This window comes from Cotesia glomerata, linkage group LG4 (genome assembly GCF_020080835.1).
Source record: "Cotesia glomerata isolate CgM1 linkage group LG4, MPM_Cglom_v2.3, whole genome shotgun sequence".
In the NCBI taxonomy this organism is placed as follows: Eukaryota; Metazoa; Arthropoda; class Insecta; order Hymenoptera; family Braconidae; genus Cotesia; species Cotesia glomerata.
In genome coordinates, this window is record NC_058161.1 from 840,652 (window position 1) to 868,632 (window position 27,981).

The window sequence follows — 27,981 nt, forward strand, 5'->3', positions numbered from 1 at the left end:
AATGTCTGGCCACAAATTTAAAAAAAATAATAAATAAAATTTGATTAGATAGATTAATCAATATAAATCTAAATATTTTTAGAACTCTAGCCTCTGATTCTATACACTAGACTGATGAACTTATCAATACAATTAGTCAACTTTTTAAATTCTGTGATAATTAATCTAATGTAAAAACATCTGTGTAATGTTTATTGTCATACATGCACATTAATAACTTTTTGTCTAAATATTGTTAAATTAATAATATAATAAGTTACCTCTCGTTTATTTTATTTTCTCATAAGGTTTTAACGAAATTCTTCCAACTTTCAACTGTGTATACGTATATTTATTTCAATAATTACCATTATTATTATTATTAAAAGGACTTTTTTTATTTATATCACCTACAGTGCTTGTTTAAGCGGTTAAGTGTCTTGTCTTTTCCTAGAATTTCCATCATTTCAACTACGCCTGGGCCTTGCTGTAATTAAATTAAATTTTATAAGTATTTATATAGTATTAAATAAAAATAACTTGTAAAATTACCTCAAGTCCGCTGAGATGACCTCTGAGCAATTTCATGAGCTTCGGGAACTCTAGATGATTGCTAGTGGAAAATTTCTTTAAACAAGTCTTTAAATTATTCCTATGAAAATCATTATTGTCTACTTGCGTTAACTCTGTACTCAGTACTTTTATTAATTCTGAAAAAATTAACAAATAATTATTAGATTTATTGTTTAAAAAAAAAAAATTAAATTAACTTACCAGAATTTTCCGAAGTGGTAACTTGTGATTGAGGCATCACCCACAAAAATGAAAATTCTTTATTGACTAAATCTTTTAAAGTGTGAATTCTATTTACAGCCCAATTTAATATTGTTACAATGTGATCATCATCTAACTGAAGACTTCCATCATGTTGTCTGTAAAATTTATTTATTTATAATTAATAAAAAAAATAAATCCCATAAAAATGAATACTGAAACTAGCAGCCTTGCAGTCACTATGTGACTGCTGTGACTTGTGAAATATAAATAAACAAAAATTTTGCTTTATTAAATAATGAGTTTTGTTAAATTGCACTGTATTTTCTTAACTATTAAAGTTTTTAAAGATATAAGCTCATCCTGATGTTACACTCATCAAGAGCTTTCATTTGAGTACCCACATGCATTTTTTATATATTTTTTTCATATATACATATATATAGTATATAATATATATATATATAAATATATGAAAAATTGATGTGGGTACTCAAATGAACGGTCTCGATGAGTATAACGCCGGGATGAGCTTATATCTTTAATAATGTCAATATTTAACAAGATACAAGGTCATTTCTTAATTATTTTTGTTAAATTGCACTGTATTTTCTTAACTATTGACGTTTTCAAAGATATAAGCTGATCCTGATGTTACACTCATCAAAAGCTTTCATTTGAGTACCCACATGCATTTTTTATATATTTTTCATATATACATATATATATATATAATATATATAAATATATGAAAAATTGATGTGGGTACTCAAATGAAAGGTCTTGATGAATGTAACATTGAAATGAGCTTATATCGTTAAAAATGTCAATAGTTAACAAGATACAAGGTTATTTCTTCATAATGTATCTAGAGATAGTGCATTTTCGAATGCAGCCTTAATAATATAAATTATCAGACACTTAAAAATTTTTTTCATTAATAATATAATAATAAAAATTACCTGTCAGGAAAAGTTTCAAGGACTAATCTTCGTACTTTTTCCACTAAAATTTTGGTATTATTATTATCACTCAATAAATTAACTATCTCTAATTTATTCAATTCCATCAAAGTATCTCTATTGAGTTTGGACGAATGGGTGTTGATTTTATTGATGTCAAACTAAAAAAAAACAATTAAATTAATGTTCCTAGTATAAAAAAAAAATAACAAAAAAAAAAAAGTATCTACCTGTTTGATTAATTGCTCATAACTGTAACAAGAAATCGATGAATCCCTATCAAAGCCACCTCCAGCATGAGTGATATAATTAATCAGAGCCAGCGGAAATATTCCCTGTTCCCTGTAGAAGTCAACTTTGATATCACCCTGCCTCTTGGAGAGCTTCGAGCCATCAGTATTGAGAATCAGCGGCAGATGAGCAAAGTTTGGAGGCGTCCATCCAAAGGCCTGATAGATTTCCAAGTGCTTGGGGGTCGACACCAGCCACTCAACCCCTCTGAGCACATGAGAGATCTCCATCAAGTGGTCATCGACCACATTAGCAAAGTGGTAAGTAGGATACCCGTCAGCTTTTATGATCACAAAGTCCGCTTCCTGCTGGGTGGGCTCAAAGTCTCCGTAAACTAGATCCTTGAATCCTTGAGGCTCTGGACTCAACTTGAACCTGATACAGTGCTCGACGCCTTTGCTGAGCTTCTCCTTGACGACATCTTTCTCCAGGTGACGACAGCGGTTGTCGTACTTGGGAACCAGCCGAGCTTTCACTGCTTCTCGTCTTAGCAGGTCCAATCTGTGCTCGGTGCAGAAGCAAGGGTACGCTGAGCCATTTTCTATCAATTTTCTGACGTACTCCTGGTATATTTCCAGCCGCTTTGACTGGATATAGGGACCTGTTGGTCCTCCTCTCACTGGATCTTCATCCGGGATTATTCCTGCCCAGATCAAGTTGTTTCGCAACCGCTCCATTGCTCCAGGTTGCAGTCTGGTCTGGTCAGTGTCCTCGATTCGCAGCAGAAAGTGACCATTGTGCTGGCGAGAGAATAAATAATTGTACAAGGCTGTTCTTAGACCACCCAAGTGAAGATCACCTGAAATTTTTTATTGTCATCATCATTTTACTAATTACTAACAACCTTGCAGTCACTACTATAAATAAATAAAATTTTGCTTTATTAAATAATGACTTGTTAAATTGGATTGTATTTTCTTAACTATTGACATTTATGAAGATATAAGCTCATCCCGATGTTACACTCATCAAGAGCTTTCATTTGAGTACCCACATGTATTTTTGATATATTTTTCATATATACATATATATAATATATATAAATATATAAAATATATGAAAAATTGATATGGGTACTCAAATGAAAGGTCTTGATGAGTGTAACATCAGGATGAGCTTATATCTTTAAAAATGTCAATAGTTCACAAGATATTTTTTAAAATGCCTTGTACTTTCTTAAATATTGACGTTCTTAAAGATATAAGCTCATCCTGATGTTACACTCATCAAGAGCTTTCATTTGAGTACCCACATGCATTTTTTATATATTTTTCATATATACATATATACAATATATATAAATATATAAAATATATGAAAAATTGATGTGGATACTCAAATGAAAGGTCTGGATGAGTGTAATGTCAAGGTGGGCTTATATCTTTAAAAATATCAATAGTTCTCAAGATACAAGGTCGTTTCTTAATTATGTCAAATTGCACTGTACTTTCTTAACTATTGACATTTATGAAGATATAAGCTCATCCCGATGTTGTACTCATCAAGAGCTTTCATTTGCGTACCCACATGCATTTTTGATATATTTTTCATATTTACATATATATAATATATATAAATATATGAAAAATTGATGTGGGTACTCAAATGAAAGGTCTTGATGAGTGTAACATCAGGATGAGCTTATATCTTTAAAAATGTCAATAGTTCACGAGATACAAGGTCATTTCTTAATTATGTATCTAGAGATAAAGAATTTTTGAATGCAAAAATACTTATCATCGTAAATTGACTATTGATGAGAATGATATGAAACCATGAAAATGCATAATATAACTCGAGGTCAAGAATTTTCCAACTATATCTAATTTAACAGAAATTACAAATTTTTTTATAATTTTATAAAAATTATTAAGAAAATTGAAAAAAAAAAAAAATTGAGAATGATTTTTTTAATTAAAATTGATTTTTTATAAAATTAAAAAAATTGATGACATTCAAGTTAGCTTAGAAATTTTTGTAATTTTATTTAACAAAAAGATTTGCTCCAAAAAATTATTTTTAAAAAATTGCATTTTTTATTTTTTTAAATTTCTAGATGTCAATTTTTTTTTCTTATTTTTTTTGCCATAATTTATTTCTTATAAAATTTTTAAAATTATTAAACATGTGCTACAATAATTTTAATAAATAATTGACAATTGTCAGCTAATTTCAGCATCATAATAATAAAAATAATTTTAGTTACCTGTAGGACTTGGAGCGAACCTGACACGCACCAGTGGTTTGCTGTAGCCTCGCTGTTGGATAAATTGAACGGCGAATGCTCTCAACATATTCTACATCACAATATTTTCACCTTGGTAAGTTTATTATTTACCTATATCCACCACGTGTTGGTTTGAACTTTTTGCAAGTGTAATTTATTGAGCTGAGGGTTGCACGTCTATCGACGAGGGCGCTCCAGTGACTGAGACTAGAAAAACTCCTGATGATCTGATATCTGATCCGCAACCTAGCCCACCGAATCAAATTGCAGTTAAGTGCAGTTTGTTGAACTTGAAAAAACCTGTATTGCAGTTCTTGATGACCTCAAACTTGAAAGTGGAGGGAGAAAATTTTTTTTTATACTAAATAGATGCAAAATATGCTTGTACAAATTTTTTTTTTTTTTTTCGAACTTTATGGTAACAATGGAAAAAATTATTTTTCACATTATCTACTGTTGACAAAGTAAAATGGCGTGAAAATTAAAAAATTAAATATATATTGCATATATACATTCGTATATAAATAAGTATACTTATTATAATATAATAATTATTATTATAATAAAGCCCTTAATTAAAAAACTTAATCTATAATATTTTCAGCATGAATTGACATATCAATGATGTGATTATCAACTAACTATAATTGAAAAAATATAGAAATTTTTTTTAGATATTAGATTCCCTAGCGGTTTTGTAAATGCCGAAAAAATGTCGCAATTATACAGTATTAATGCGGTATTTTTTTAGCATTTTTTCGGTTGTTTTGGTCAGTTTTTTTATCCAAAAATTACGGAACATTTACCGTAAAAATAAGATACATTTACGCTGAAAATGCGGCATATTTACGGTAATAAGGCGGTAAAATGACTGTATTAAAACCATATTTAAAAAATGGTGTCAAATTAAATAACGCTCGGACTGGGATTCGAACCTAGAACCTCCTGAGGACATGTCGGCTACTCTACCATTTGAGCTACCCGGTCTGTTCCATATTGTTTTTTTGCTTATTCTATATACATTAAGCCACACCGTCCATCTTACGATAAGCATATTTAAAATTAAATAATATAATTATATATGTAAAACAATATAACTTTTCGATTTTAGAAAATTTGCAATTTTCTAAGTGAGAAATTAAAAATTGAAATTAAAATTAGAATATATTTACTTAACATATGTATTATTTTATATTAATTATCGCTAAATACCTAATTAAAAAATAATATTCTACATATTTTTTATTCAAAAACAGTATTTGTTATTGCAAAGTAGCGATGGAGAATAAAAAGCAAAATTTGAAATTTTTCATTTTATTCATTTCTAATATAGAAGTGAACTAAAAATAAAACTAAATCTTTAATAATTTTCCATTATGTCAGAAAATATTCGGCAAAATTACTGTATTATTACAGTAATTATTTGGAATTTTTTGGGTAAAATTTGGGCATTAATGCGGTAATTGTATAGTATATTTTTGGTAACTGTACAGCATAAGTGCAGTATATATACTGGATAACTACAATATAAAAACTGGCCAAAACAACTATAGTTTGACTGCATTATTACCGAACTATAACGGTAAATATACGGCATGAGCATAAATGCCGAAAAATTACGGTATTTTTACGGCATTATTGAAACCGCGAGGGTTTCTCTTGACGTACATAATTAAATTATTAAATTTGGTATTTTGGATATTTGGTGCAATGGAAAAATTTTATATTACTGTTATTGCATGTTTTAATTTTTTAATTGTGTGTTTTATTGTTTAAATATATCGCGTGCCAAAAGGTAAAAGGGCGCATAATTTTTAGTAGATTTCATAGAAATCTAACTATTGCATTGGTCCTCATGACGGAACTTTTGAAAAATTTTGCTATATTTCGACTCAGCTCGTCAAGCGGATTCAGAAAATGCATATGGTTCAAAAGTTTATATATTAATATATACGATATAATCGGCATTGTCTCTTCTCTAACTCTCGTAATTCTATATATACGGATCTCAATAAAACGTAACATACTTATTCTTAGGACGATTTCCGAGGTTAAGTTCTAAGATGAGCCAAATCTGTCGATTAGTTTAGAAATGAGAGCAATTCAAAAATTTTCAAAAATCGAAAAAGATTTTCACTTATACCTTATTTCCGTGCAATAACAATGGAACGCGACATCCTAGCGGATTTCTGTAAATTGTATTTGAAAGCTTATTTAATAAGCTTCAATTTGTCTACTTATTTATTTCTCCAAATTAAATAGTTTAGGAATAATAGCAATTCAACAATTTTCAAAAATCGCAAAAATTTTCACTTTTACCGTATTTTCGTGCAATTACAATTGAACGCGATATCTTATCAAAATTCTATAAATGGTTTCTGAAAGCTTATTAAATAAGCTTTAATTTGCACACCTCATTGTCAGTCTAGGCCAAAAATCACCTACTTTCTCAGACAGATTTAATTAAATTTTACTTTTGCATTCGTTTTGACGTCATTGTTGTTTAATCAGACAGAAATTTATTTTTTTTTTTTTTTTCGTATGCAACCCTAGTAGTATTTTTATTATTCATTATGAAATCTACTTCCATTTCGGCTGCCGAATGGCCTTTTTTTTTTTATCACCAATCGACTGGTTGACATATTCTTCGCCTAAAAATGAAGCATCGATTTCCTAAAGCTAAAAGGGCGTATGTCTCTTATTATGCGACCTTTTAGCTTTAGGAATTTGAAAATTTTATGACCTAAAGCTAAAAGGGCCTATAAATTTTTTTTCTAAATATTTCATAAAAATGCTTATTTTTAGCCTAAAAATTAAAAAAAAAACAGTAGAGTCACACGAGAGAGGCATATTCTAACTAAACATACTTACACTCTTTTAAAATTACAATTAAAAATATTTTCAAAAAATTGCTAAATATGCGTGATTGTAGTAATTTATTTTTTATTTGAAAATTATTTCAATCTCATTAGTTTTCGATTAATTTATTTATCTATTGCTTGTATAAAAATAGTTTAAAATTATTATTTTTTCAATATTGTTTAAGTACCTAACAGTCGATCTCCTCTTTTTTTTTGCATCGCAATCACTGTAAGAAACGGTATTATCCTTGTTGCACTCATAATTATAAAACTATTGCAGTTTTATGTTTTTCTTTTAAAGAAATGAGAATTTCGAAAAAAACGCTCTGCTATGAAATAGATAATTAAAAAATCTATTACGTAGCAGAGTGTTTTTTTTTTTTTTCAAAATTCTTCTTTGTCTAAGAGAAAAATATAAAGTTACAATCGTATAGGGACCGGTAGTTAAGAAATTTTTTTTTATTTATTAAATTTTGTAATTTCATGTCTTGTGAAGCTATTTATCAAAATTTTATATGAGAACATAAATTTTTTTTATGTGCCCTTTCAGCATGGATCCCTACTAACTTGTTGCTATGCGCCCTTTTTGCATTAGTCACGCGATATATTATCTCTTACACTACCTGTAATATAATAAATAAAAACTGAATATAATTATTAACGATTTTTTTTTGAGGATTTTTTTGTCTCATATTTTTTATCAAAAATTTTGATTTGAATAGAAAATAAAAAATGAAAATAAATTATAAAAAATAAATAAAAAAAAAAAATTTCTCAACTAAATAGCTGTATTTTAAATAATCCAACTATTGAATAATTCTAGTTTGTCATTCATAAATATATTTTAATTACAACATCTAATTAATTAAAAATTTTATATTCATACACTGCTACAAACATTAATGATTATTTTTCAGAAAATGAGTAATAAAAAAAGAAAATAAATAATCGTACAGTCGATAGTTGTTTTTATTTTATAAATATAAATAAAAAATTTTTAGATTATTTTACGTCTGTCTTTTACTCAACAGATACAATTATAAAAATTTTAATTCTATGTAACTATTTTTATACTGCATTTAATTTAAATTTATCTTAACGCCTGAAACATCGAAAATTAAAAAATTAATTATTGCAAATAGTAAATGAAGTATTGTATTTTAAAAATGTAAATTATTTATAAAATTAATAATACATAGTAAAATAAATGGAAAATTGAATAGAAATTTAATTAAATGCATTAGGAATATTAGTTTTTCATTATTATAAATTAACCGCACATAACATGACGGACAAATTCTTCGTAATTAATATTTCCTTGAGAATCTTCATGCCCAGCTAAAAGAGTTTCGACTTCTTCATCGCTCAGTTTCTCACCTGTAAATAAAATTATTTTTTAATTAAATATTGGCCAAAAAATTAAAAATTCAATTTTTTAAGATAAAAATTAATTAAGCAAATATTCAATAATTTTTTTAATAAAAAAATATTTAATTTTTATTTTAAAAAAATTAACTAAGCAACCATTCAATAATTTTTTTAATAAAAAAAATTGATATTTAGAAATTAAAAAAAAAAAAATAAAAATGTATTTAAAAAAAAATTTTTCTAAACAAATTTATTTATAAAATAAATAAAAAAATGATCAAGTAACTGCTAATTTAAATAAGATAAAAAAATATTTAATTTTTGTTAAAAAACAATTAATTAAGAAAATACTTTTTTAATAAAAAAAATTCATGTTTAGAAATTAAATAAAAAAATAAAAATGTACTTCAAAAAAAATTTTTCCGAACAAATTTATTTATAAAATAATTAAAAGAATGATCAAGTAATTGCTAACTTAAATGTGTTAAAAAAATATTTAATTTTTATCTTAAAAAATTAATTAAGCAAATACTCAATAATTTTTTTAATAAAAAAAATTTTTTTTTGAATAAATTTATTTATAAAATAATTTTAAAAAATGATCAAGTAACTCCTGACTTAAATATAAAAAAAAATAAATAAATAAAACAAAATTTCTTTGAAATTAATAAATAATATTTACCAAGAGTAGTTAGCAGGTGTCTCAACTCAGCTGAGGAAATGATACCATTTCCATCTTTATCAAAGTGACGTAATCCCTCGATGAAATCATCAGCAGTGTCAGACGTGCGAGACTTGCTAATAGCTTGATAAATTGGCAAGAAAACTTCAAAACTGATGCGCTCATCTGGTTTGTGCTGGTGGGTGAATTTTTTGACGTCTGACTCGGTGGGGTTTTGCCCTAGAGCCCTTAGGGCATCGCCGATTTGGGACACGTGGATCTTGCCGTCTCCACGGCTGTCAAACAACTGGAATGCTTCTTGGAACTCTAAAAAAAAAAAAAAAAAAAAAAAACAATTTTAAAAAATTGCCACTATTTTTTAAACTAACTAAAATATGACAATAAAGTTAGCCGACATCTAAAAATTTTTTAAATTTTTTATATTGAAAAAATTATTAAAAAAAAATTTATTGAAAAAATTTCACATGTAGAAAATTATAAAAATTATACACGCAATTTTGTAAAAATATTTTTTTTGTTCTAATTTAATAAAAAAAAAAAAACAATCTAAAATTGTTGTACGTCGGTTAATTTTAATATCATAACTAAAGTCACCATCCATTGAAGAGAGCATCCTGTTAGTCAGTTCTTGGTAATTAACTCCGTACATTTTAAAAAATAATTAAAATAAAAAATTGCAATGAAACTAAAATTAGCCGACAGCAAAAAATTTTTATTTTTTTTTATTAATTGAATTAGCAATAAAAAAATATTTTTAAAAAATTGCACGTATAGTTTTTCAAATTTTTTGCATGTGGAATTTTTTCTTTTAATTTTTTTATAATAATTTTATTAATAAAAAAAATTCTGAAAATTGTCAGCTGTCTGCTGATTTTATTTTCATAAAATTGCAACGTAAAAAATAATTAAAATAAAAAATTGCAACGCGAGCAAGTAAAACTGTCAGCGTTAAACTGACTTAAGAATTTTAAAAAATTCAGCAAATGAAATCGCGAACCCCTCTACTGTCAGGTTAAATCAGAGCAGACAGTATGACCACCTCCAGCGCAGATCACCTCTGCTAAATTCTGTCTATAAAAGGTTATTTATTCGCAATAACGCATTTAAGGGATCAGTAGAGGGGTCAGTTAATGTCTGCTCACTGTTTCACCTATAAAAAGAGACAAGTTCTACTCTTGACCTCATTTAAAGATCTCCAATGTCCAATGAAAGTATAAATATAAATTAACCAGCAACCACCATACGACTGACTTGTAATTGTTTTTTTTTTAAATTACCTGCGAGCTGGTCTTCGGAGTAAGATGCCTGTAAACATTAAAAAATTTTGTTTTATTTATCTTATCATGCTAATGACAATAACAATGATAATTATAATTGTATTGATAATTGTAATTATAATTATTGTTGGAGTAATAATTAAAAAAACTTACCATGGCGAACAGTCTTGAAATAATAAAATAAACGTTTACAGATTAATAATCCGATGAATCACAGACTAACGCAATTTATTAATGGAAATGCTTACATTTAATACAAGAAAAGAACAAATGGCACACAGCCACACACGGATGCCACGGGCGTGGTATATATGTATATATATTGTGTATTGTGTATTGGAAAAAAATTAACACGTAACCTCCCGGCAATTTATCGGTGGGAAAAATAAACGAAGGTACAACTAGCGCCCTCGTATTGTTGTTAGTATATTTAAATAAATCACAGTGCTACAATTATAGGTTTATAAATAAAAGTATAATTTTTTAAGTATAAATAAGTGTAACTTCATATTTACAATATTAAAATGATACTAAAGTCAGCTGACAGCTGTCAATTTTTTAATTTCTTATAAAAAATCAATTACAACAATAAAAATGCTTTTAAAATTTTTTACTTATAATTTATGACATTAAAGTTAGCTATCACTTGACAAATTTTTAATTTTATTTAACAATTAAATTAATTCTAAAAAATTATTTTTAATAAATTGCATTTTTAATTTTTTTAAATTTCTACATGTCAATTTTTTTTTCTTATTGTTTTTGCCATAATTTATTTGTTAAAAAACGTTCTGAAAATTATTAAATATCTGCTAAATTAATTTTCATTGTTATAAAATTATAAAAACAGTTTTATTGTCTGTCAACTTCAGTATCATGTATTAAAATTGATTAAAAATACGTGACTGTCAAAATTCGGTCACTTGGCTATAATAATAAAGTAAGCCGACATTTTTTATTTTTTTTATTTTGCTTAATTTATTAAATTATAACTAAAAAATATTTTTAAAAAATTGCACTTATAATTCTTTGATAAAAAAAATCATAAAAATTTTTAGATGTCGTCTAACTTTATTTTCATCAATTGGCTCGGAGTTTTATCTTACAATCGGGTAATTTGGAGTAAATACAATTATTTATTTATTTATTAAATGAAATTTTAGTTACTTTTGTCGTGTGTGTTAATATTTTGACAAGAGGTGGTGATATGACAGGCCACCAAGTGACTACGATTGACTTTTGACTAGTAAGTAATTATTATTATTATTATTATTATTATTGTACAAAAAAGAATAAATTATTTGTCATTGTTTAGATATGAAGTTACTTATTTATGATACTGAAGTCAATTGACAGCTATTATTTTTTTTTATTTTTATAACAAATCAATTGCAATAAAAATTATTATTTTTTTATTTATAATAATTTAATTGTTATAAAATTATAAAAAAATTTTTAGTCAGTTAACTTCAGTGTTTTTATTTTCGGTCTTAAAAAATTGGAACGTTGAGATCTTATGCAGAGAAAAAAGTCAATATACAAAAGAATATTTAAAAATTAAAAAAAAAAAATTCTTTATGCCAAAAAATAGATTTAGAAAATTGCCAAATAATAAATTAATTAATTTAATCATCAGAACGTTCACCGTGAAGAAAAATACAAATGGCGTTTCTCAAAGCAATCGCTGGAGTAATTGAGGTGTCGCTCAACGACGCATTGGTCATAGGACTGGTATACTTCCCGCAGAGGAACCATTCATTGATAGCGGCTTTCTCATAAATGAATCCATCTGAGCATTTCACTGGTTCGCGCATTATTTCGTGAGTAATCGGGCAAACGTATTCATCTGGAACTTCTGTGTCTTCGAAATAATTATTGAAGGTATTTATGTCTTGCTGTTTTAACCAGTACAGCTGATTTTTAAATATCTTCATCAGCTGAAAGAAAAAATTATAATAAATATTAAGTAAAAATTAAAAATTTTTAAATTAAATAATTGATTTTAAAATTTGAAAATTAATTAATTTATTTTTAAATTTATAAATAAATTAATTTATTTTTAAATTTTAAAATTAATTTATTTATTTAAATGAGTAAAAAAATTACATCTGGATAATCGAAGACTCCAAGCCTTGCAATAAGAACTTCTTCAGGCAAAGTGAGTAAAAGTCTTCCATTGAGCCTAGAAGCCGCAACGCGGCCTTCTAAAATTCCTAAATCAACTTCAATCAGCCATTTAACAATATCCTCGGTTTTCCAATCGATTATATTTTTTCTGTTGTTCCGTAATTGGTCTATTAAAATACTTTGGGATATAAGTTGCTGTGGAAGTCGCCATAATGCTACTGTTTTATCCAAAGCCCCTAGATATAAATTAATTATTTAAAAAATTGTATGGTAGTTACTAATATGACAATGACTGGTAATTGATTATATTTACCTGTAGCAAATAACGCAGTGTCGCCGGAAAAGGCACAACATGTTACTAAACTTTCATGATATTCTAGTACGAAGAGACACATACCAGAATTCTGAAATAAAAATTAATAAATTTATTTTTAATTTATTATTTGAAAAAATTTAACGAAAAATTATTTTGTAAATAAAATTAAATAATTAAATTTTCAATTTTTTATTAAAAAATAATAACAATAATACTAACAAATGTATTTTTTAAATTATTATTATTATTTTTGAATAAAAAATTATTATTTTAATTTTGTATCCCAACACTTGGATAAAAAATTTAATTTTTAATTCAATAATAATTTCAAAAATTTATTATTATTTTTTGAGCTAGTTTTTAAAAAATAATAATAAATAGTTTAAATAAAATAAATATTACCACACTCCATATTCTAGCAGTTCGATCAGTAGCAACACTACCAATAATTTCACCATGAAAAGGAGCGAATTTAACATCCATAACATTTCCCCCATGACCAGAAAGAACTCGTTTTTCTCTATAAGACACTAAACTCGCATAAGAGCCTTCTTCAGCATCTTCACAAAAATTAGAATCTTTGTTATTCTTCGGATTAATTTTTATTTGCCACAACTTTACATAAGAATCATTTCCGCAGGTCGCTAAAGTAAAACTTTTGCTATCGTCATCGCGAACCGTGGGTGAATGTCTTGAACCTTTAAATAATAAATCCAAAGAAAAATCAATAAAACAACTAAACTTAAAAATTTTTGTTAATTTATAAAATAAATAAAAAAGTATACCAACGACTGCTGTAAAAGGTGAAGAAGTAGCAGGACTAAAATCGCACCCTTGAACTCCAAGATCATGAGCGTCACAGACAGCAATTGCGTTAGAGTCTCCGTAGATTTCAAATATCCTCCAGGAGCCTTCACTGCAAGCTGTCACGATGTAAGATGAGTCTGGAGTGAAGGCTATAGCGGTAATTGCGTCTGCGTGGCCTTCCAAAATTCTGCATTCAAAATTCCTGATATTATTTCCATTTTAATTGAATTGAATTGAATTGAATTAATTTAATTTAATTAAAATATGTCTAATTAATAGAATAAATGATTTATAACAGTACTGTATTTCTTCCATAGTATTTATATCCCAAAGAGTTGTTTTTTCATCATCTCCAGCAGTCGCTAGCTTGGTACCGTCTGGAGACCAGCGACATACACGAATGCCAGTTCCTGAATTGACAAATGATTCACGCGCTTGTTCTCCAGTCTGTCAAAAAATTAAAAAAAAATATTTGCTTAAAATTATTGACAATTAAAATTAATATAATGATGATTACTTCAGTACACCAGAGCATAGTGGTCCCGTCTAAAGAGCAAGAAGCTAGCATTGTTCCGCAAGGACTGAACTCGATGTAATTTACACTGTACTTGTGACCGTCAATAGGACTGAAAGGCTTTTCGACAAATTTAAGCTCCACGTGTGCTATTTGTTCTCCATTTTCTGTGTCTACTATTTCTTCTTCTCTTTCTGCAGTCCAGAGTCTCACAAGTTTGTCCCTTTAAAGTAAAAATAAAAATAAAAATAAAAATTAATTATTTCTAAGTATTTGTGTAAATTTTAATTTATAAAATTCTAAGTATTTTTGTGAATTTTAATTTATAAAATTACTCACCCAGAACCAGACGCTAGTAAATTATTACCGTAGAAAGCAACTCCATTGACCGCGCCGCCGTGGTCGTCCAAGGTTGAAATCAGGGTAACATCATTGCCAGAATTTTCGGCAAAATGCACAACTTTTTGCTCCTGAACCGCGTCCTGATTTTCTTCGCTTGACTGATGAATCAGAGCGGCAGTTCGACGCAAAAGTTTTGAGTCAAGGGTTAAGTTATTGCCAGTGAGATCCCAGACTATTACGCTACGGTCGTTTGAACCTGTTGCTAGAAGATTGCCGTCTCTTGAGAAGGCACAGCATGCTACGTAACGTTTGTGATCTCTTAGAACTGATACTATTTTTCCTGTATTCTAAACAATATTATTATTATTATTTATTAAAGAGCATTTATTATTATTTAATAACATTATAAATTATAAATTATTATTATTATTTTGACATTTAAAAAAATTTTAAATAATAATAAAAGTATTTTTGAAATTATTATTTTTTTTTAATTAAAAATTGAAAATTTAATTTTTTATTCAAATGTTGGAATTAAAAATTAAATATTTAATTTTTAATTCAAACGTAATAATAATTTCAAAAATAAATTTATTATTATTACTATTTTAAATTAAAAAAATTTATTTAATTATAAAATTTTAAATATCAAATAATTATTAAAAATTATTTTTTTCTTTAAAAATAAACAACTTACTGTATCCCATATCACAGCAATTTTATCAAGGCCACTACTAACAATATAAGCCCCATTAGAACTAAATCTAACACAAGTCAATGCACTGCTATGCCTTTGAAATACTTTTGAAAGCATTATCGATGCAGTAATTGGCTGAGTTTGAGTTTTTCCTTCCACAACTTTAACATCCCATAATTTAACATCGTGATCATTTCCACAAGTCACCAGTTGATATGACTTCTCAATGGCCCCCTGATCTAATTATAAAAAAAAAAAAAACCATTTTATTTAATTGCCTTTGTAGTTTTAACAAAAAAACTTACTCGTTATAACTTGGTAAGAAGAAAAGTCGCAACAAACAACCCCAAGATCATGAGCATCGTCGACTGTCGCGAAGACATTCACCGACTGGTCCAAGCTCTGGCTCCCACTGGTATCCACCATTTCAAATGACGAGAAGAGTTTCAAAACTCCTAGAGTGCACGACGTTAGAAGCCAGTTTGAGTCTGGAGAGAAGGTAACGCTCTGGACAGATCCTTCATGCGCCTGCAGAGACCTGTCAATTAATTAATTCATAATTATTAATATATTTTTATTTATGCTTAAATTTACCTTATCAAGTTCCGACGGATAAGATCCCAGAGACAAATTTGTCCATTATCCCCCGCAGTCACCAGCAAAGTTGAGTCTGGAGCAAATCGACAAACTCTGACAGCTTCACCGCCAGTTTGCACCAGCGTGTGAATTTTTGATCCAGTCTATTCAATATTATCATTATCATTGTAGATAAATTTAATAATATTTTTTTTTATTAATAATTAAAATAATCTACTCTTAAATTCCAGAGTTGTGTTGTCCCGTCGATACTCGCGCTGGCTAGCATCGTTGACTGAGGGCTAATTTTCACACAAGTCACTCCGTATTTGTGACCCATTAACGGTGACCATGATACTTGTTCATATCCAGTTCCTTGGTGCCATTTCCATACTCTGACACTTTTATCCCTAGAAAAATAATTTTTTTTTTATGATATTAAAATTTTTTTTTTGATACATTATAGCAAGAAAAATTTATTTAAAAATTCCATTTTTATAAATTTATTTAAAAATTCCATTATAAAAAAATTATTTAAAAATTGCATTTTAAAAAATTTATTTAAAAATTTCATTTTCAAATATTTTTTTTTTTAAATTGCATTTTAAAAAATTTATTTAAAAAATTCAATTTGAAAAATTTTATTTTTAAAAAATTATATTTTAAAAAATTTATTTTAAATTCCATTTTAAAAACTTTATTTAAAAATTCCATTTTAAAAACTTCATTTAAAAATTCTATTTTAAAAAATTATAAATGCAATTTTTTAAAAATAATTTTCTAGACTTAGAGAAGTTTATTTTAAAAAAAATTATTCTTCTTTATAAAATAAAATTTACTTACCCAGAACCGGTGACCAAAGTGCAATCAGCAGCAAAATCAACACTATTTACATCATTCCTATGAACGGATAAAGTTTGTAAAATATGAGCATCCTCGATAGACGACTCCATTTCTAATACTGATTTCTTCTCTGTAAAATATTATATCATCTTTGAATTATTAACGTGCCCGGCAGTTAGCGCGAGAAGATAAAACTTAAACACGTAAATAAAAGTAATAATGCACTAGGCCTCATTGTATCTATTATTATTCTATTTCTATTGTGTATAGGCCAATGCTGCGCAAAGGCCACAATACAAATTAATAAAATATACAATGCTTATAAACTTAAAACTGACGTGTTATGTGACGACTACCACGCGGAAATATCGATCATCTTTCATTGTAATCGCGAATGAATTATTTCTCAACATTTATTAAATACCTGTCATATTTTTATAATTTATTTTTTATTAATTTTATAAAAAATTATTTCTTATATTTCTTCCTTTAAACGCGACAACTAATAAAATAAAATAAATAATTAATATACCAAATTTTGTGATCAGAGAAGAAATGTTAAGTAAAGTGTTTAAAATTTAAATATTAATGATAATAATAATTTTAAAAAATTAATTAAATAATATAAATTTACCTTAATATGTAGAAAAATAAATTCCTTATAAAAAATGTGAATTTACAAATTGTAACCTGCTGTAACCGCTTGCAAAACTTAACTACTGACTGTGAACTTAAACTAGAGTTAGAGTCCTGTTCATAAATAATGATGAAGAAGCGCGTGTCTAGTTAAACATATATTCCTGTTTTTATGCATTTCGATCGATAGTCATAGTCCAGCCGAGTGGCTCTTGTTATGAATTATTTTTAGTGATAAAAGCATACTAAGCCAAAATCTCCTTCCTAATATATTATTATTTTGCTCATTAGTAAAATACATTCAGAAATTTCGACCATGGCCCGGTTTATGTTCTAAAAAAAATAATATTCATTATTAATGTCGTGTCTGACCAACAATCTGGAATTTTAATTCAATTTACCTGATATGTCTTCAGCGAAAATTTAAAATTCTTCTGAATTACCCAAAAATTTTAATTTTCACTCATTACTTCTCAACAGTTAAACTTAAATTTTAAAGATATAAAAAAAAAAGTGAACACGCTAAAAGTTCTAAAGAAAGTGAAATTTTATTTTTTTTTACTAGTAAAAAATTTTTAATGACTGTTCACTTAAACAAGAAATAAATATTAATCACTAATTAATCAATTATTATTGCACTAAAAATAAAAAACACTTATTAAGTTTCAGAGAAATATTCCTCAAATTGAGTTTTGAATATTTCCAAATCATCGTTTTTAATAATAAAACAAAACGCTTTATACACGATGGCTATAACTTAGTTTTAAGTAGTGCCAAAGCTTTTTCTACGTTCAAATTTGAATACTCTTCTTCATTCTGACTACCACTATTAAAAAGGGTTAAGTCTGTGCAGAAAGGCGGGACTTAATTGCCCTTTTTCTTACTTTTATACTCTTTTAATAACTAATGAAAATAATGAATGGGTCCTACACATAAATATAAGATACATTTTATATTTACACCAATTTTCTTAACAAGTATGCATTTTTCTCGAATTATGCGCAAATCTTATAACAAAATCTGTCCATAAATATAAATAATATAGTTTCACATTCCCTCTACTAAAATTTTCCGAATTTGGGTAGGCACTCCGAACATCAGTATTATTTGGAGTTTCATTAGTGAGTGAGTGCCCAAGATTGACAGACAAAAAAACAAAAATTTGAATAAACATGGACAAGGGATGTAACCACGAGGTAAGACTTTGCTCATTTTTTTTGCAATGTTCTCAAAAAAAAATGTTTTTTTTTTTTTTTTATTATAAATATTAATTCATTTTTTTTTAATATAGAGGTAGGATTAATTAACACAATAAAAAAAATTGTTTTATGTATTTTTCAGTGATATTTATTTTGCTATGTTAAGTTTTAGGAGGAGTGAATAGTTTTTTAGTTTTATAAATTTGTTCGATTACATATTTGTCCATTTAATTATTGGTAATTAATTATGATAGCACTACTATTTTTAAAATGTATGTGTAATTTGGTGATCGATCCACTAAATCCATCCCCAATAAGAATAGACAATTCGAACTCAATATTCAGAGAAGCTTATTCTTCGCGAACTCACCCGATAGCGTTTGGATTAAAAAAATTTGATAATAAGCGAACATACGAAAAAGTACAAAGAGAAACTCAGAAAAGAAGAGTGAGCATTTAATATATATTTATTATTGAAAAATTAATAATAAATTGTGATTTGTGTTTTTTTGTTTATATTTAGCTTGAGTTATATGAAAAGTTTATTGAAAACAACAAAAATAATCTCCATTTATAAAGAAGGGCCCTTACTTACGAGGGCCATACAATTCGGACTTGAAAACGACAATAGATAGATCGAATATATTCAATAAGAAACTCTGAGAAAGAGAGTGAGTAATAGAATATATATTTATTATTAAAAAATTAATAACATATCTTAGGATCTATTCTTCTCTCTCCGGGTAGGTTTCAAAAATACCTGATACCTCGCCAATAAAATTGGGCGGGATCACTAATTTTTTTCAAAAAGCGTCTTCCCCTACATGGACTCTTCAATCTAGTTTAGAAAATAGACGACCGAAAGAAGATCCAGATTATAAAGAGAATACCCGGGATCAGCCGGTGGTACGTTCGTCTCAACGAAAGATTCAGAGAAAGAGAGTGAGAAATTAAAAAATTTTTTTCACCCTTCATTTATGATAATTTATTTTATAATACTGGTCAGCTGACACCTGATGATTTTTAGGATTTTTTCCGACAGATAAATTATTATAATAAATGTTTTCTAAAAAATATTCCACTTCTATGTACCAACTCCTTTGCCGACGAAACTCGACGAACCTATATCTATTTTTCGGGAATCGTGGTCGCAAACTCCCGCGATAAATTTTCGGTTTGAAAAATCAAATAAAAAAAAAGAGCCATTCGGCAGCCGAAATGGAAGTAGATTTCATAATTTATTACTAAATGCCTAGCAATTGAATAAGAAAAGATTATATATATATTGTGTAACGATGTACAACAATTTTTGAAAATTCCGACATAGAGTACTAACGATATAGTTCGATTTCTATATGAAATCTACTGAAAATTATAAAAATTAATTTCAAGCCAAACAAATTTTTTGAAAATTCTTGTAATTTTTGAAAATTTGTGAATTGTTCCCATTTTTAAACTAATCGACCGATTTCGCTCATCTTCGAACTTAACCTCGGAAATAGTCCTAAGAATGAGTATGTTACGTTTTATTAAGATCCGTACAGAATTGCGGGAGTTAGAGTAGAGACAAGGCCGGTTATATCGTATATATATACATACATATATAAACTTTTGAACCATATGCATTTTCTGAATCCGCTTGACGAGCTGAGTCGAAATATAGCAAAATTTTTCAAAAGTTCCGTCATGAGGACCAATGCAATAGTTAGATTTCTATGAAATCTACTAAAAAGCACTTACCAAAAAATGCAAAGGGAAACGCAAAAACCATCCGTGAGTATTAAACCCAACTTTATTGCTATAAAAAATTAATTAATAAATTGTTATTTGTGTTTTTTTTTTTTTTTTTTTTTTTTATATTTAATTAATTAATTATAATTAATTAATTAGTTAATATTCCCAGTGTTTGATTATTGTTGTGCGGCTTACCGCAATATTACTAAGGGGGCGTCCATAAATTACGTGAGGCATTTTTGAGAATTTTTTAACCCCCCCTCCCCCCTTGATGAGATTTCGTAAGATTTTCCTCAACTCCCTCCCCCCTCCCCTAATCTCACGCGAGATTATTCAAAATTTATGTTTTGGCTGTAAACGGGTTGGATTATTGAGAAAAAAAGTGCCATTCGGCTACACCCGACATGGATAGGTAGATTTTTTGTTTGAATATTGAAAAAAACACGTTATTAAAAGGCCGTAATGTCCTAAAATTTATTTTTTATTATATTTTTGCAAATAACGATATGAGACTGACTACAGCAAATAGATATTTAAAGACATCTACCTGAAAAATAGGATTTTTTACATATAAAAGTCATTTGATGATAAAAGCTAAAATTTAATTTATTATTGATTTTTTTTGAATTTTCTCAACTACGAAATAAATTGAAAAAAGTATTAAAAGTCGACGAACAATAGTTTAAATTGAAGATAATTAAACATATTATGACAAAATTGTATTAAAATTAAGACATGAGACCGGCTACCACCGATAGATTTCTAAAGAAATCTATACCTAAAAAATTAGTGAATCCTATCGATCAATAATCAAATTAAACAATCGAGCGCTACTTTGCTGCTCTGCAGGGTTCAGACGAATACGACAAACACTATTGTGTCAAATTTGGCCATATTTTATTATAGAAATACTTTTTCACGCAATTTTACACTGTTTTCTGCTAGAGAAAAAATTACGTGATATTTGTTAAGATCCCCCCCTTCCCCCTAAGTGAGATTTGGTAAGATTTAGCATGATCCACTCCCCCCCTAGAACACCTCACGTAATTAATGGACGCCCCCTAATGACTCGCAGATGCGATTACAGCGCAAAATGAATTGCTGTGCTCGCTATATCTATAAAATTGCGAGGGCTGAACACATTACTCCGTACTTTAAGAGGCTGGGTTGGTTAAAGCTGAGTGACAGAAGAAACTACTTTATAGCATGCCTCTTTTACAAAGAAATATATTTAAATTATTGTCAGCTATTTAAATGTCACTTAGAATTTTTGCCGGTTGCACTGATAGAAGGATTTGTTTATAGTTAAAAATATTTGTTAATATTTAACAAATCATTTATTAGAGACGACTTTTTAGTCCTTAACAAATATTTTTTAGTATTTAAAAAGATTTATTAATATTTAATAAATGAATATCAGATTTATTAAATACAAACAAATGATTTTAAATACTAAGAAATATTTGTTTAATACTAAAAAATGGTCTCTAATAAATGATTTGTTAACTATTAACAAATATTTTTTAATACAAATAAATCCTTCTATCAGTGTGCGTTGCGTAGAGGCGATCATGTAAGGGAAGATTATCTGCGGCTACCTAGATCTAATTGTTGTATGTATGATAACTCGTTTCTTGTTCGTGGTATACGTATCTTGAATGCGCTGCCAGCTGAAATTACAAAAGCCGAAAGTTTCGAAATATTCCGTAGACTGTGCTATGATTATTATTTCCAAAATTATTGATCTGCTATATTGAACGTTTGTTACTGCACAGAAAAAAAAATTTCTTGACTGGAGAATAAAATTCTTGGCTCAAGTAAATTTCCGGGTGCCCGAAGGAAGACCGAAGTTGTCTTGGCCGAAGTAAAAATTTTTCTTGAAATTCTATTCTTGGTGGAAGTAATTTTTCTTAATTCAAATTATCATAAATACTTGATACAATCAATTTTTATATTGGATCAAGATTTTTAGATACTTCAGGGAAGCAGCGCCACCTACTTCAGCTGAAAAAAAAATTTTCTCACCTTGAGAAAATTTTTCTCTTGAATATTTGATACCCATTTTAGATTATTTTAGCACGCAATTATACATATTGAATGAAAGAAAATAGTTCAATATTATTTGATCTTCCCATTTGACATGTTTGTCAATAAAAATATTAATGAAAATTTATTATCGAGATATTTAATTTTTTGGAGCAAGAGAAAAATTTTCTCAAGACAAGAAAATTTACTTCTGTCAAGAACTTAATTTTTTGGAGCAAGAGAAAAATTTTCTTAAAACAAGAAAATGTTCTTGATTCAAATAAATTGTCTTGGATCAAGATACGTATTTCTTGAAGCAAGAGAATTAATTTTGTTGAGATAAGTGAAATTTCTTGTGTCAAAAAAAAATTTTTTTTTCGCCCAAGAAAATAATTAGCAAGAAAAATATTTTCTTGGTTCAAGTGAACCATTCTTTCTGTGTGCTATTGAAGGTTGTTGAGCTTTGTATAACACAAGTATTATTTATAAGCATGATTAACATGTTATTACTGTTAATTACTATATTTATTTTAATTTTATTTTTATGTATCTAAAACTCTACAGCTGTACACTTTATACACTAATTATAAATGTATATTTGATGATGGTTCTGAGGGAGCCTAGGCTCCAGAATCCAATAAAATTATTATCTATCTATCTATCTATCTATATTTAGCTGGAGATTCTCGAACCATTGCCGGGTTCAAACAATGATAGTAATCCAAAAATTAAACGGTCAAAAACAATAGAATAATTAAATACATATTTTTCTCTATGACAAAATTTTATGGATACTTAAAATTGCAGAGATTGATTATTATCAAATTATTTTTTAAAAATAATTTTTAAGTTTTCTTGATAATCTATATAAGCCATTTACAAGTTTCGTAGATCTCTGACTGATAATTTCATTTTGAGGGATCACGTCCTTATGACAAAGATGGCAATGGAATTATTTCCTCCGCTGAATTGAGACACCTAGGTGTTTGCAAAGACTATTTCATGATTGGAAATGATTTGACATGATTAAAAATTTTTAGTCCTAACTGAATCATTTTAAATCATAAGAGGTGACGCAGAAATTTAAGGAGTATTTCATGATTAGAAATGATTTGAGATGATTAAAAATTTTTAATCATTATTAATCATTTTATATTCTGTCAATTTCTCAGTATTTGAAATGATTTATAATGATTAATTGTGAAATTTTAAGAATGATTTACATGATTTGGTATGATTAAAAATGATTAAAAAATTAATCATTTTTAATCATTTTGTTTAATGAGGGCTTCTGACTATTTTTTCAAAATATTATTTATTTTAATTTTAACCAAATCTGTTTTTATTTCTCTATGACATTTTCATGTCAATTTTTTTTTTTAAATAATTTTTTTATTAAAAAAATTATTAAATTTTGGGACGACATTAAAGTTAGCAGTCACTTGATTATTTTTTAGTTTTTTTTTGACAAATAAATTTCTTCAAAAAAATGATTTTTAAAAAATTGCATTTTTAATTTTTTTAAATTTTTACATGTCAATTTTTTTTTTATAATTTTTTTTGCACTAATTTATTTCTTAAAAAAATTCTTGAAATTATTAAATATCTGCTACTTTAATTTTCATAATTTTGGGCCCATATTAAGAATTTTTAAAAACATTTTAACTGTTGTAATTATTTGTTATGAGTATTTAAAAAATGACAGTTGTCAGCTAACTTCAGCTGAATAAAAACACCACTACAGTTTATGAATACATGCGATGGATGTGGATTGTTCATCGTCTAGTTTAAATATAAATAAAAAAAAATTTCTTTGTAAGTATTCCTTTTAAAATTTTTTAATCATTTATTTGATAAATTTTAAATTATTTATAACTAAAATAATCAATTCAAAAAATTTGAGGTTACGTTCAATGTAAACATAACAAAAATATATAAAATTAGCAGTCACCTGAATTTTTCAATTTTTTAAAATAATAATTTAGATCTAGAAAATTATTTCAAAAAAATTGCGTTTATAATTTTTAAATAACTTTGTCATAATAATTTTTTAAAAAACTTCTAAAAATTATCAGCTGTTTCTCAAGTTCAGTATCGTTAAAAATATACACTAAAATTTGTATATATTTTAGGTACACATAAATATAAGCTGAAAAATGCCTCTAGGAGTTGCCAAGCCGGTGTGTATAAAGTGCGGGGGCCAGGAATCTCCTCTTTGGCACTCGACGGAGCTAGGCAGTCTTTGCAACAAGTGTCTGGAGGAGGAGAGAAACGCTTCTAACTCTGGGAAAAATGACGAGGAGGAGTCGGGGTCCAAGCCCTCTCGCAAAAGCACCAGGATCACCAGGTGGTGCAAGCCTGAGAAGAAAAATGAATCTTCAGTGCCTCCGACCATCAAAACTGTCCCTAAAGGCAAGGGTCGAAGACATATTTTTAAAAAAACAGTAAGTGATTTTAATTAATGAAAAAACAATCATCAAGGCATTTCAAATTTTTTTTATTAATTAAATTAGAATTAAAAAAATATTTTTTTAAATGGCACTTGATATTTTTATTTTTTTGTATTGATTAATTATCAGGGAATATTTTTTGATAATTGAAATTTTTTTTTAGCCAACAAAAGCACCGTCTTCAGTTGCCACACCAGTCACAAGTAATTTTGTATTTTATAAAGGATCTTATTTTCAAGTAGGTGATGTTGTCTCTGTTCAGGATATTGATGACAATGGAATTTATTATGCTCAGATCAGGGGATTCCTTACTGATCAGTACTGCGAAAAGAGTGCTGCTATTACTTGGCTTCTTCCTACAGCTACTAGGTATTAATTTTTAATTTAATATAATTTTTAATTAATTAGATTTTTATTAATTATTATTTTATTTAATGTCATTGAATTTTATCAGAGTTTTAGATTGATTTTTTATAAAAAATAAAAAAAAAAAAAAAACAAAATTAGGTAGGAAATTTATTTAATTAAATTTTTTAGCTTTAAAAAAAATATTGTTAAAAATTTACATAATTTTTTTTAAAAGTCTACAAGTAAAATTTTTATATTGATTATTGTAATTATTAAAAATAATATAAATGTCTAATAATTAAAAAAACAATCAATAATTATTTAAAAATAATTAAATTTTATTTAGCCCGCCACCAGAAGAAGGCTTCAGCCCAGAAACCTACATAATGGGTCCCGAAGAAGACTTACCCCGAAAACTCGAGTGTATGGAGTTTATAATGCACGCTCCGTCTGATTACTACAAGCTAAAAAATACTCCATACCCTCCAGCTTTAACTGAAAGCGCTACGGGAGGTTACATATGGACGTCTCTCGGAAATGAAGCTACAACTTTTTATAAAAAGTAATAGATATTATTTGTGTAAATACATATTTATAAAATCTAATAAATAACTTATTTTAAAATACAGGATTGTATCATAGATTTATACCAGGATTATAAAACATTCTTAGAATTTTTATTTATCTAAAAATAAATGCGTACAATATTTATATTTTTATCAGAACCTGTCAGAATTTAAGGTCTTTAATAGCTTGTGGTAGGTCGGGAAGCTTCATATCTTTTATTTGCTGAGGGATGTTCATATTTTTAACCGCTGAGACTGCTCTTGCTGGAGCTGCAGTTATTCCCGCCTGTAAAATAATTTTATTAAAAAAATTATTTAATTATTTATTAATTAATTAATTAATTAAGCAGATATTTTAGAATTTTTAGAATTTTTTTAACAAAAAAATTATGGCAAAAAAAAAATGAGAAAAAAATTGACATGTAGAAATTAAAAAAAATGAAAAATACAATTTTTTAAAAATAATTTTTCTCTACAAATTTGTTTGTTAAAAAAAAATTAAAAATAGTCAAGTGTTTGCTAACTTTCAAGTCATTAAATTTATTTATAGGTGAAAAAAGAAAAAAAAAGCATTAACATTTCATTAAAATTAAAAAGAAAATTATTAAATAATATTTATATTGAAGATAATTACCTCTTGCTTCTCCAATTTATTCTGGTCCTCTATTCGCGTGAGAATCTCCGTCATATTAGTCTCCAGGACCATACCTCCCATCACCAGTTCGTTGAGGATATAGTGAACTTTATCTACGTGGAATATCAAGTCCAGCTCGCAGACATTCTCAAAACACTTGTCCAGTGTTTCGACAAACACCTGAATTAGGTCAAGTATCCCTAACTCAGACTCCGAGCTGTCGACGCAGAACACAAAGTAGAGCGTTGCATAATGCCTGTAGATTAATTTGTAATCCGACCCACCGATTAAACTTCCTCCTTCTAAAAAATTACATACGTTGTCGTCTCTTTTTGATACTAGTTGAAATGTTTCTTTTATTATTTGTTGCTGCATATCTTCATTCTGTTAAAAAATTATTTAGTTAATTTTAAAGACACTGACATTAAAAAATTTTTTTATAATTTTTTATGAAAATTAAGTTAGCCGACATTTAAAAATTTTTAGAATTTTTTTTTATTAAAAAAATTATTTTAAAATAAAAAAAAATTTTCATTTGTAAGAAACTTGAAAAACTCTCAGTGTAATTTTTTAAAAATATTTTTTAGTTCGAATTTAATAATTCAAAAATTAAAAACGTCAGCTAACTTTAGTGTTATTAATTTTTTAGCAGATATTTGATAATTTTAAGAATTTTTTTAACAAATCAACTATGCCAAAAAAAAAATTAGAAAAAAAATTGACCTGTAGAAATTTAAAAAAATAAAAATTGCAATTTTTTTAAAATAATTTTTTGGATAAAATCTATTTGTTAAAAAAAACTTAAAAAATGGTCAAGTGACTGCTAATTTTAATGTCATTTTTTTAGCAATAAAATTGTTATAAACAAAATCTAAAAGAAAAATTTTTTTAAATTATTAATGGAAATTTTTTAAACACTCTTTTTATTGTAATTGATTTATTATCAAAAGTAAAAAAATTAACAGCTGTTAGTTAGCTTTAATATCATTAAATTTTACAAAACTTAAAGCAGCTGATATCTGAAAATTTTTTATTTTTAATTTAAAACATAAAAAAATTGTATTAATAATTTTTTTACATAAAAAAATTCTTTTCTTTATAATTTATTAATTTAAAAATTGAAAAAAAATTTTTAAATGTCAACTGACTCTAAAACTGTCAAAAAAGTCAACAATTAAATTTAAAAAATAATAACAAATATAAAACTTACAAAATAATGATAAAATTTCGACAATCTTGGTTTTCCATGGTTGTTAAATACCAAAATAGCTTTGATCATTTTTCTTCCCTAAATTGGATTAAATAATAATAAACCTGTAATAATAATTAATTACATTATAAAATTGTGACAGGTTAAATTTTATTTTCACTTTGAATCAATATAAATCTAAATATACACAACAAAATTAAATAAACACACAAAAAAAAACTAAATAAAAAAAAAAAATAAATACTCACTAATTAATTCATAATGTGATTAAAAACCCATGATAAAAATGTATTTACCCCGGATAAATAATAATTCACTCATAACTATAGCAAACACATAAACACATCTTGTACTTGACAACAAAGATGGCGTCATTTTTTATTGGAGCATTGTTCGGTGAAAGTGAGACTTAATAAAATTAATATTATTATTATTTAATTATTTTCTTCCTGATTTCTGTCAGAAAAATTTACACACTTCCTAAAAATAATTAAAAAATTTATATTATTGACAAGTTTATTTATGAGAGTGTTAAA

General features: G+C 26.9%; 5 protein-coding genes and 1 long non-coding RNA gene across 10 annotated transcripts; 2 read left to right on the forward strand and 4 right to left on the reverse strand.

Moving 5' to 3' along the window:
• Window positions 1–309: 309 nt before the first annotated feature.
• On the reverse strand, window positions 310–4,579 carry LOC123263047 (probable glutamate--tRNA ligase, mitochondrial). The gene is made up of 6 exons (XM_044725575.1): window positions 4,213–4,579; window positions 1,946–2,805; window positions 1,716–1,876; window positions 754–911; window positions 532–689; window positions 310–466 (listed from the first exon to the last, which is right to left on the reverse strand). The coding sequence occupies exons 1-6, from the start codon at window positions 4,298–4,300 to the stop codon at window positions 386–388; spliced, it is 1,506 nt and encodes a 501-aa protein (XP_044581510.1). The 5' UTR covers window positions 4,301–4,579; the 3' UTR covers window positions 310–385.
• Window positions 4,580–8,298: 3,719 nt separating this feature from the next.
• Window positions 8,299–10,735, reverse strand: LOC123263058 (myosin-2 essential light chain). 3 transcript variants are annotated; one of them, XM_044725593.1, is made up of 4 exons: window positions 10,575–10,735; window positions 10,422–10,449; window positions 9,145–9,450; window positions 8,299–8,471 (listed from the first exon to the last, which is right to left on the reverse strand). In XM_044725593.1, the coding sequence occupies exons 1-4, from the start codon at window positions 10,575–10,577 to the stop codon at window positions 8,365–8,367; spliced, it is 444 nt and encodes a 147-aa protein (XP_044581528.1). In that variant the 5' UTR covers window positions 10,578–10,735; the 3' UTR covers window positions 8,299–8,364. The 3 variants fall into 3 exon arrangements, with proteins under 3 accessions (XP_044581528.1, XP_044581527.1, XP_044581526.1); XM_044725592.1 differs by lacking the exons at window positions 10,422–10,449; window positions 10,575–10,735 and adding exons at window positions 9,739–9,820; window positions 10,047–10,348; XM_044725591.1 differs by lacking the exons at window positions 10,422–10,449; window positions 10,575–10,735 and adding exons at window positions 9,739–9,802; window positions 10,045–10,347.
• A 1,172-nt stretch (window positions 10,736–11,907) lies between these two features.
• On the reverse strand, window positions 11,908–17,458 carry LOC123263044 (WD repeat, SAM and U-box domain-containing protein 1-like). The gene is made up of 14 exons (XM_044725572.1): window positions 17,278–17,458; window positions 16,644–16,773; window positions 16,039–16,210; window positions 15,819–15,964; window positions 15,530–15,762; window positions 15,225–15,463; window positions 14,525–14,874; window positions 14,189–14,408; window positions 13,973–14,118; window positions 13,650–13,858; window positions 13,267–13,562; window positions 12,862–12,952; window positions 12,528–12,784; window positions 11,908–12,358 (listed from the first exon to the last, which is right to left on the reverse strand). Exons 2-14 carry the CDS (start codon window positions 16,751–16,753, stop codon window positions 12,047–12,049), a joined length of 2,781 nt encoding a protein of 926 aa, XP_044581507.1. The 5' UTR covers window positions 16,754–16,773; window positions 17,278–17,458; the 3' UTR covers window positions 11,908–12,046.
• Window positions 17,459–18,649: 1,191 nt separating this feature from the next.
• LOC123263060 lies at window positions 18,650–19,902 on the forward strand. Its single transcript, XR_006509086.1, has 3 exons — window positions 18,650–18,926; window positions 19,002–19,149; window positions 19,226–19,902. It is a non-coding gene; the product is annotated as an uncharacterized LOC123263060 (long non-coding RNA).
• A 4,042-nt stretch (window positions 19,903–23,944) lies between these two features.
• On the forward strand, window positions 23,945–25,690 carry LOC123263055 (GATA zinc finger domain-containing protein 1). Its single transcript, XM_044725587.1, has 4 exons — window positions 23,945–24,052; window positions 24,370–24,681; window positions 24,851–25,056; window positions 25,382–25,690. Exons 2-4 carry the CDS (start codon window positions 24,394–24,396, stop codon window positions 25,599–25,601), a joined length of 714 nt encoding a protein of 237 aa, XP_044581522.1. The 5' UTR covers window positions 23,945–24,052; window positions 24,370–24,393; the 3' UTR covers window positions 25,602–25,690.
• LOC123263056 (AP-3 complex subunit sigma-2) lies at window positions 25,691–27,831 on the reverse strand. Of its 3 annotated transcripts, none has more exons than XM_044725590.1 (4): window positions 27,694–27,831; window positions 27,446–27,528; window positions 26,236–26,619; window positions 25,691–25,887 (listed from the first exon to the last, which is right to left on the reverse strand). In XM_044725590.1, exons 2-4 carry the CDS (start codon window positions 27,512–27,514, stop codon window positions 25,765–25,767), a joined length of 576 nt encoding a protein of 191 aa, XP_044581525.1. In that variant the 5' UTR covers window positions 27,515–27,528; window positions 27,694–27,831; the 3' UTR covers window positions 25,691–25,764. The 3 variants fall into 3 exon arrangements, with proteins under 3 accessions (XP_044581525.1, XP_044581523.1, XP_044581524.1); XM_044725588.1 differs by having other exon boundaries at window positions 27,446–27,549; window positions 27,694–27,829; XM_044725589.1 differs by having other exon boundaries at window positions 27,446–27,549; window positions 27,742–27,826.
• Between the last annotated feature and the right edge of the window lie 150 nt (window positions 27,832–27,981).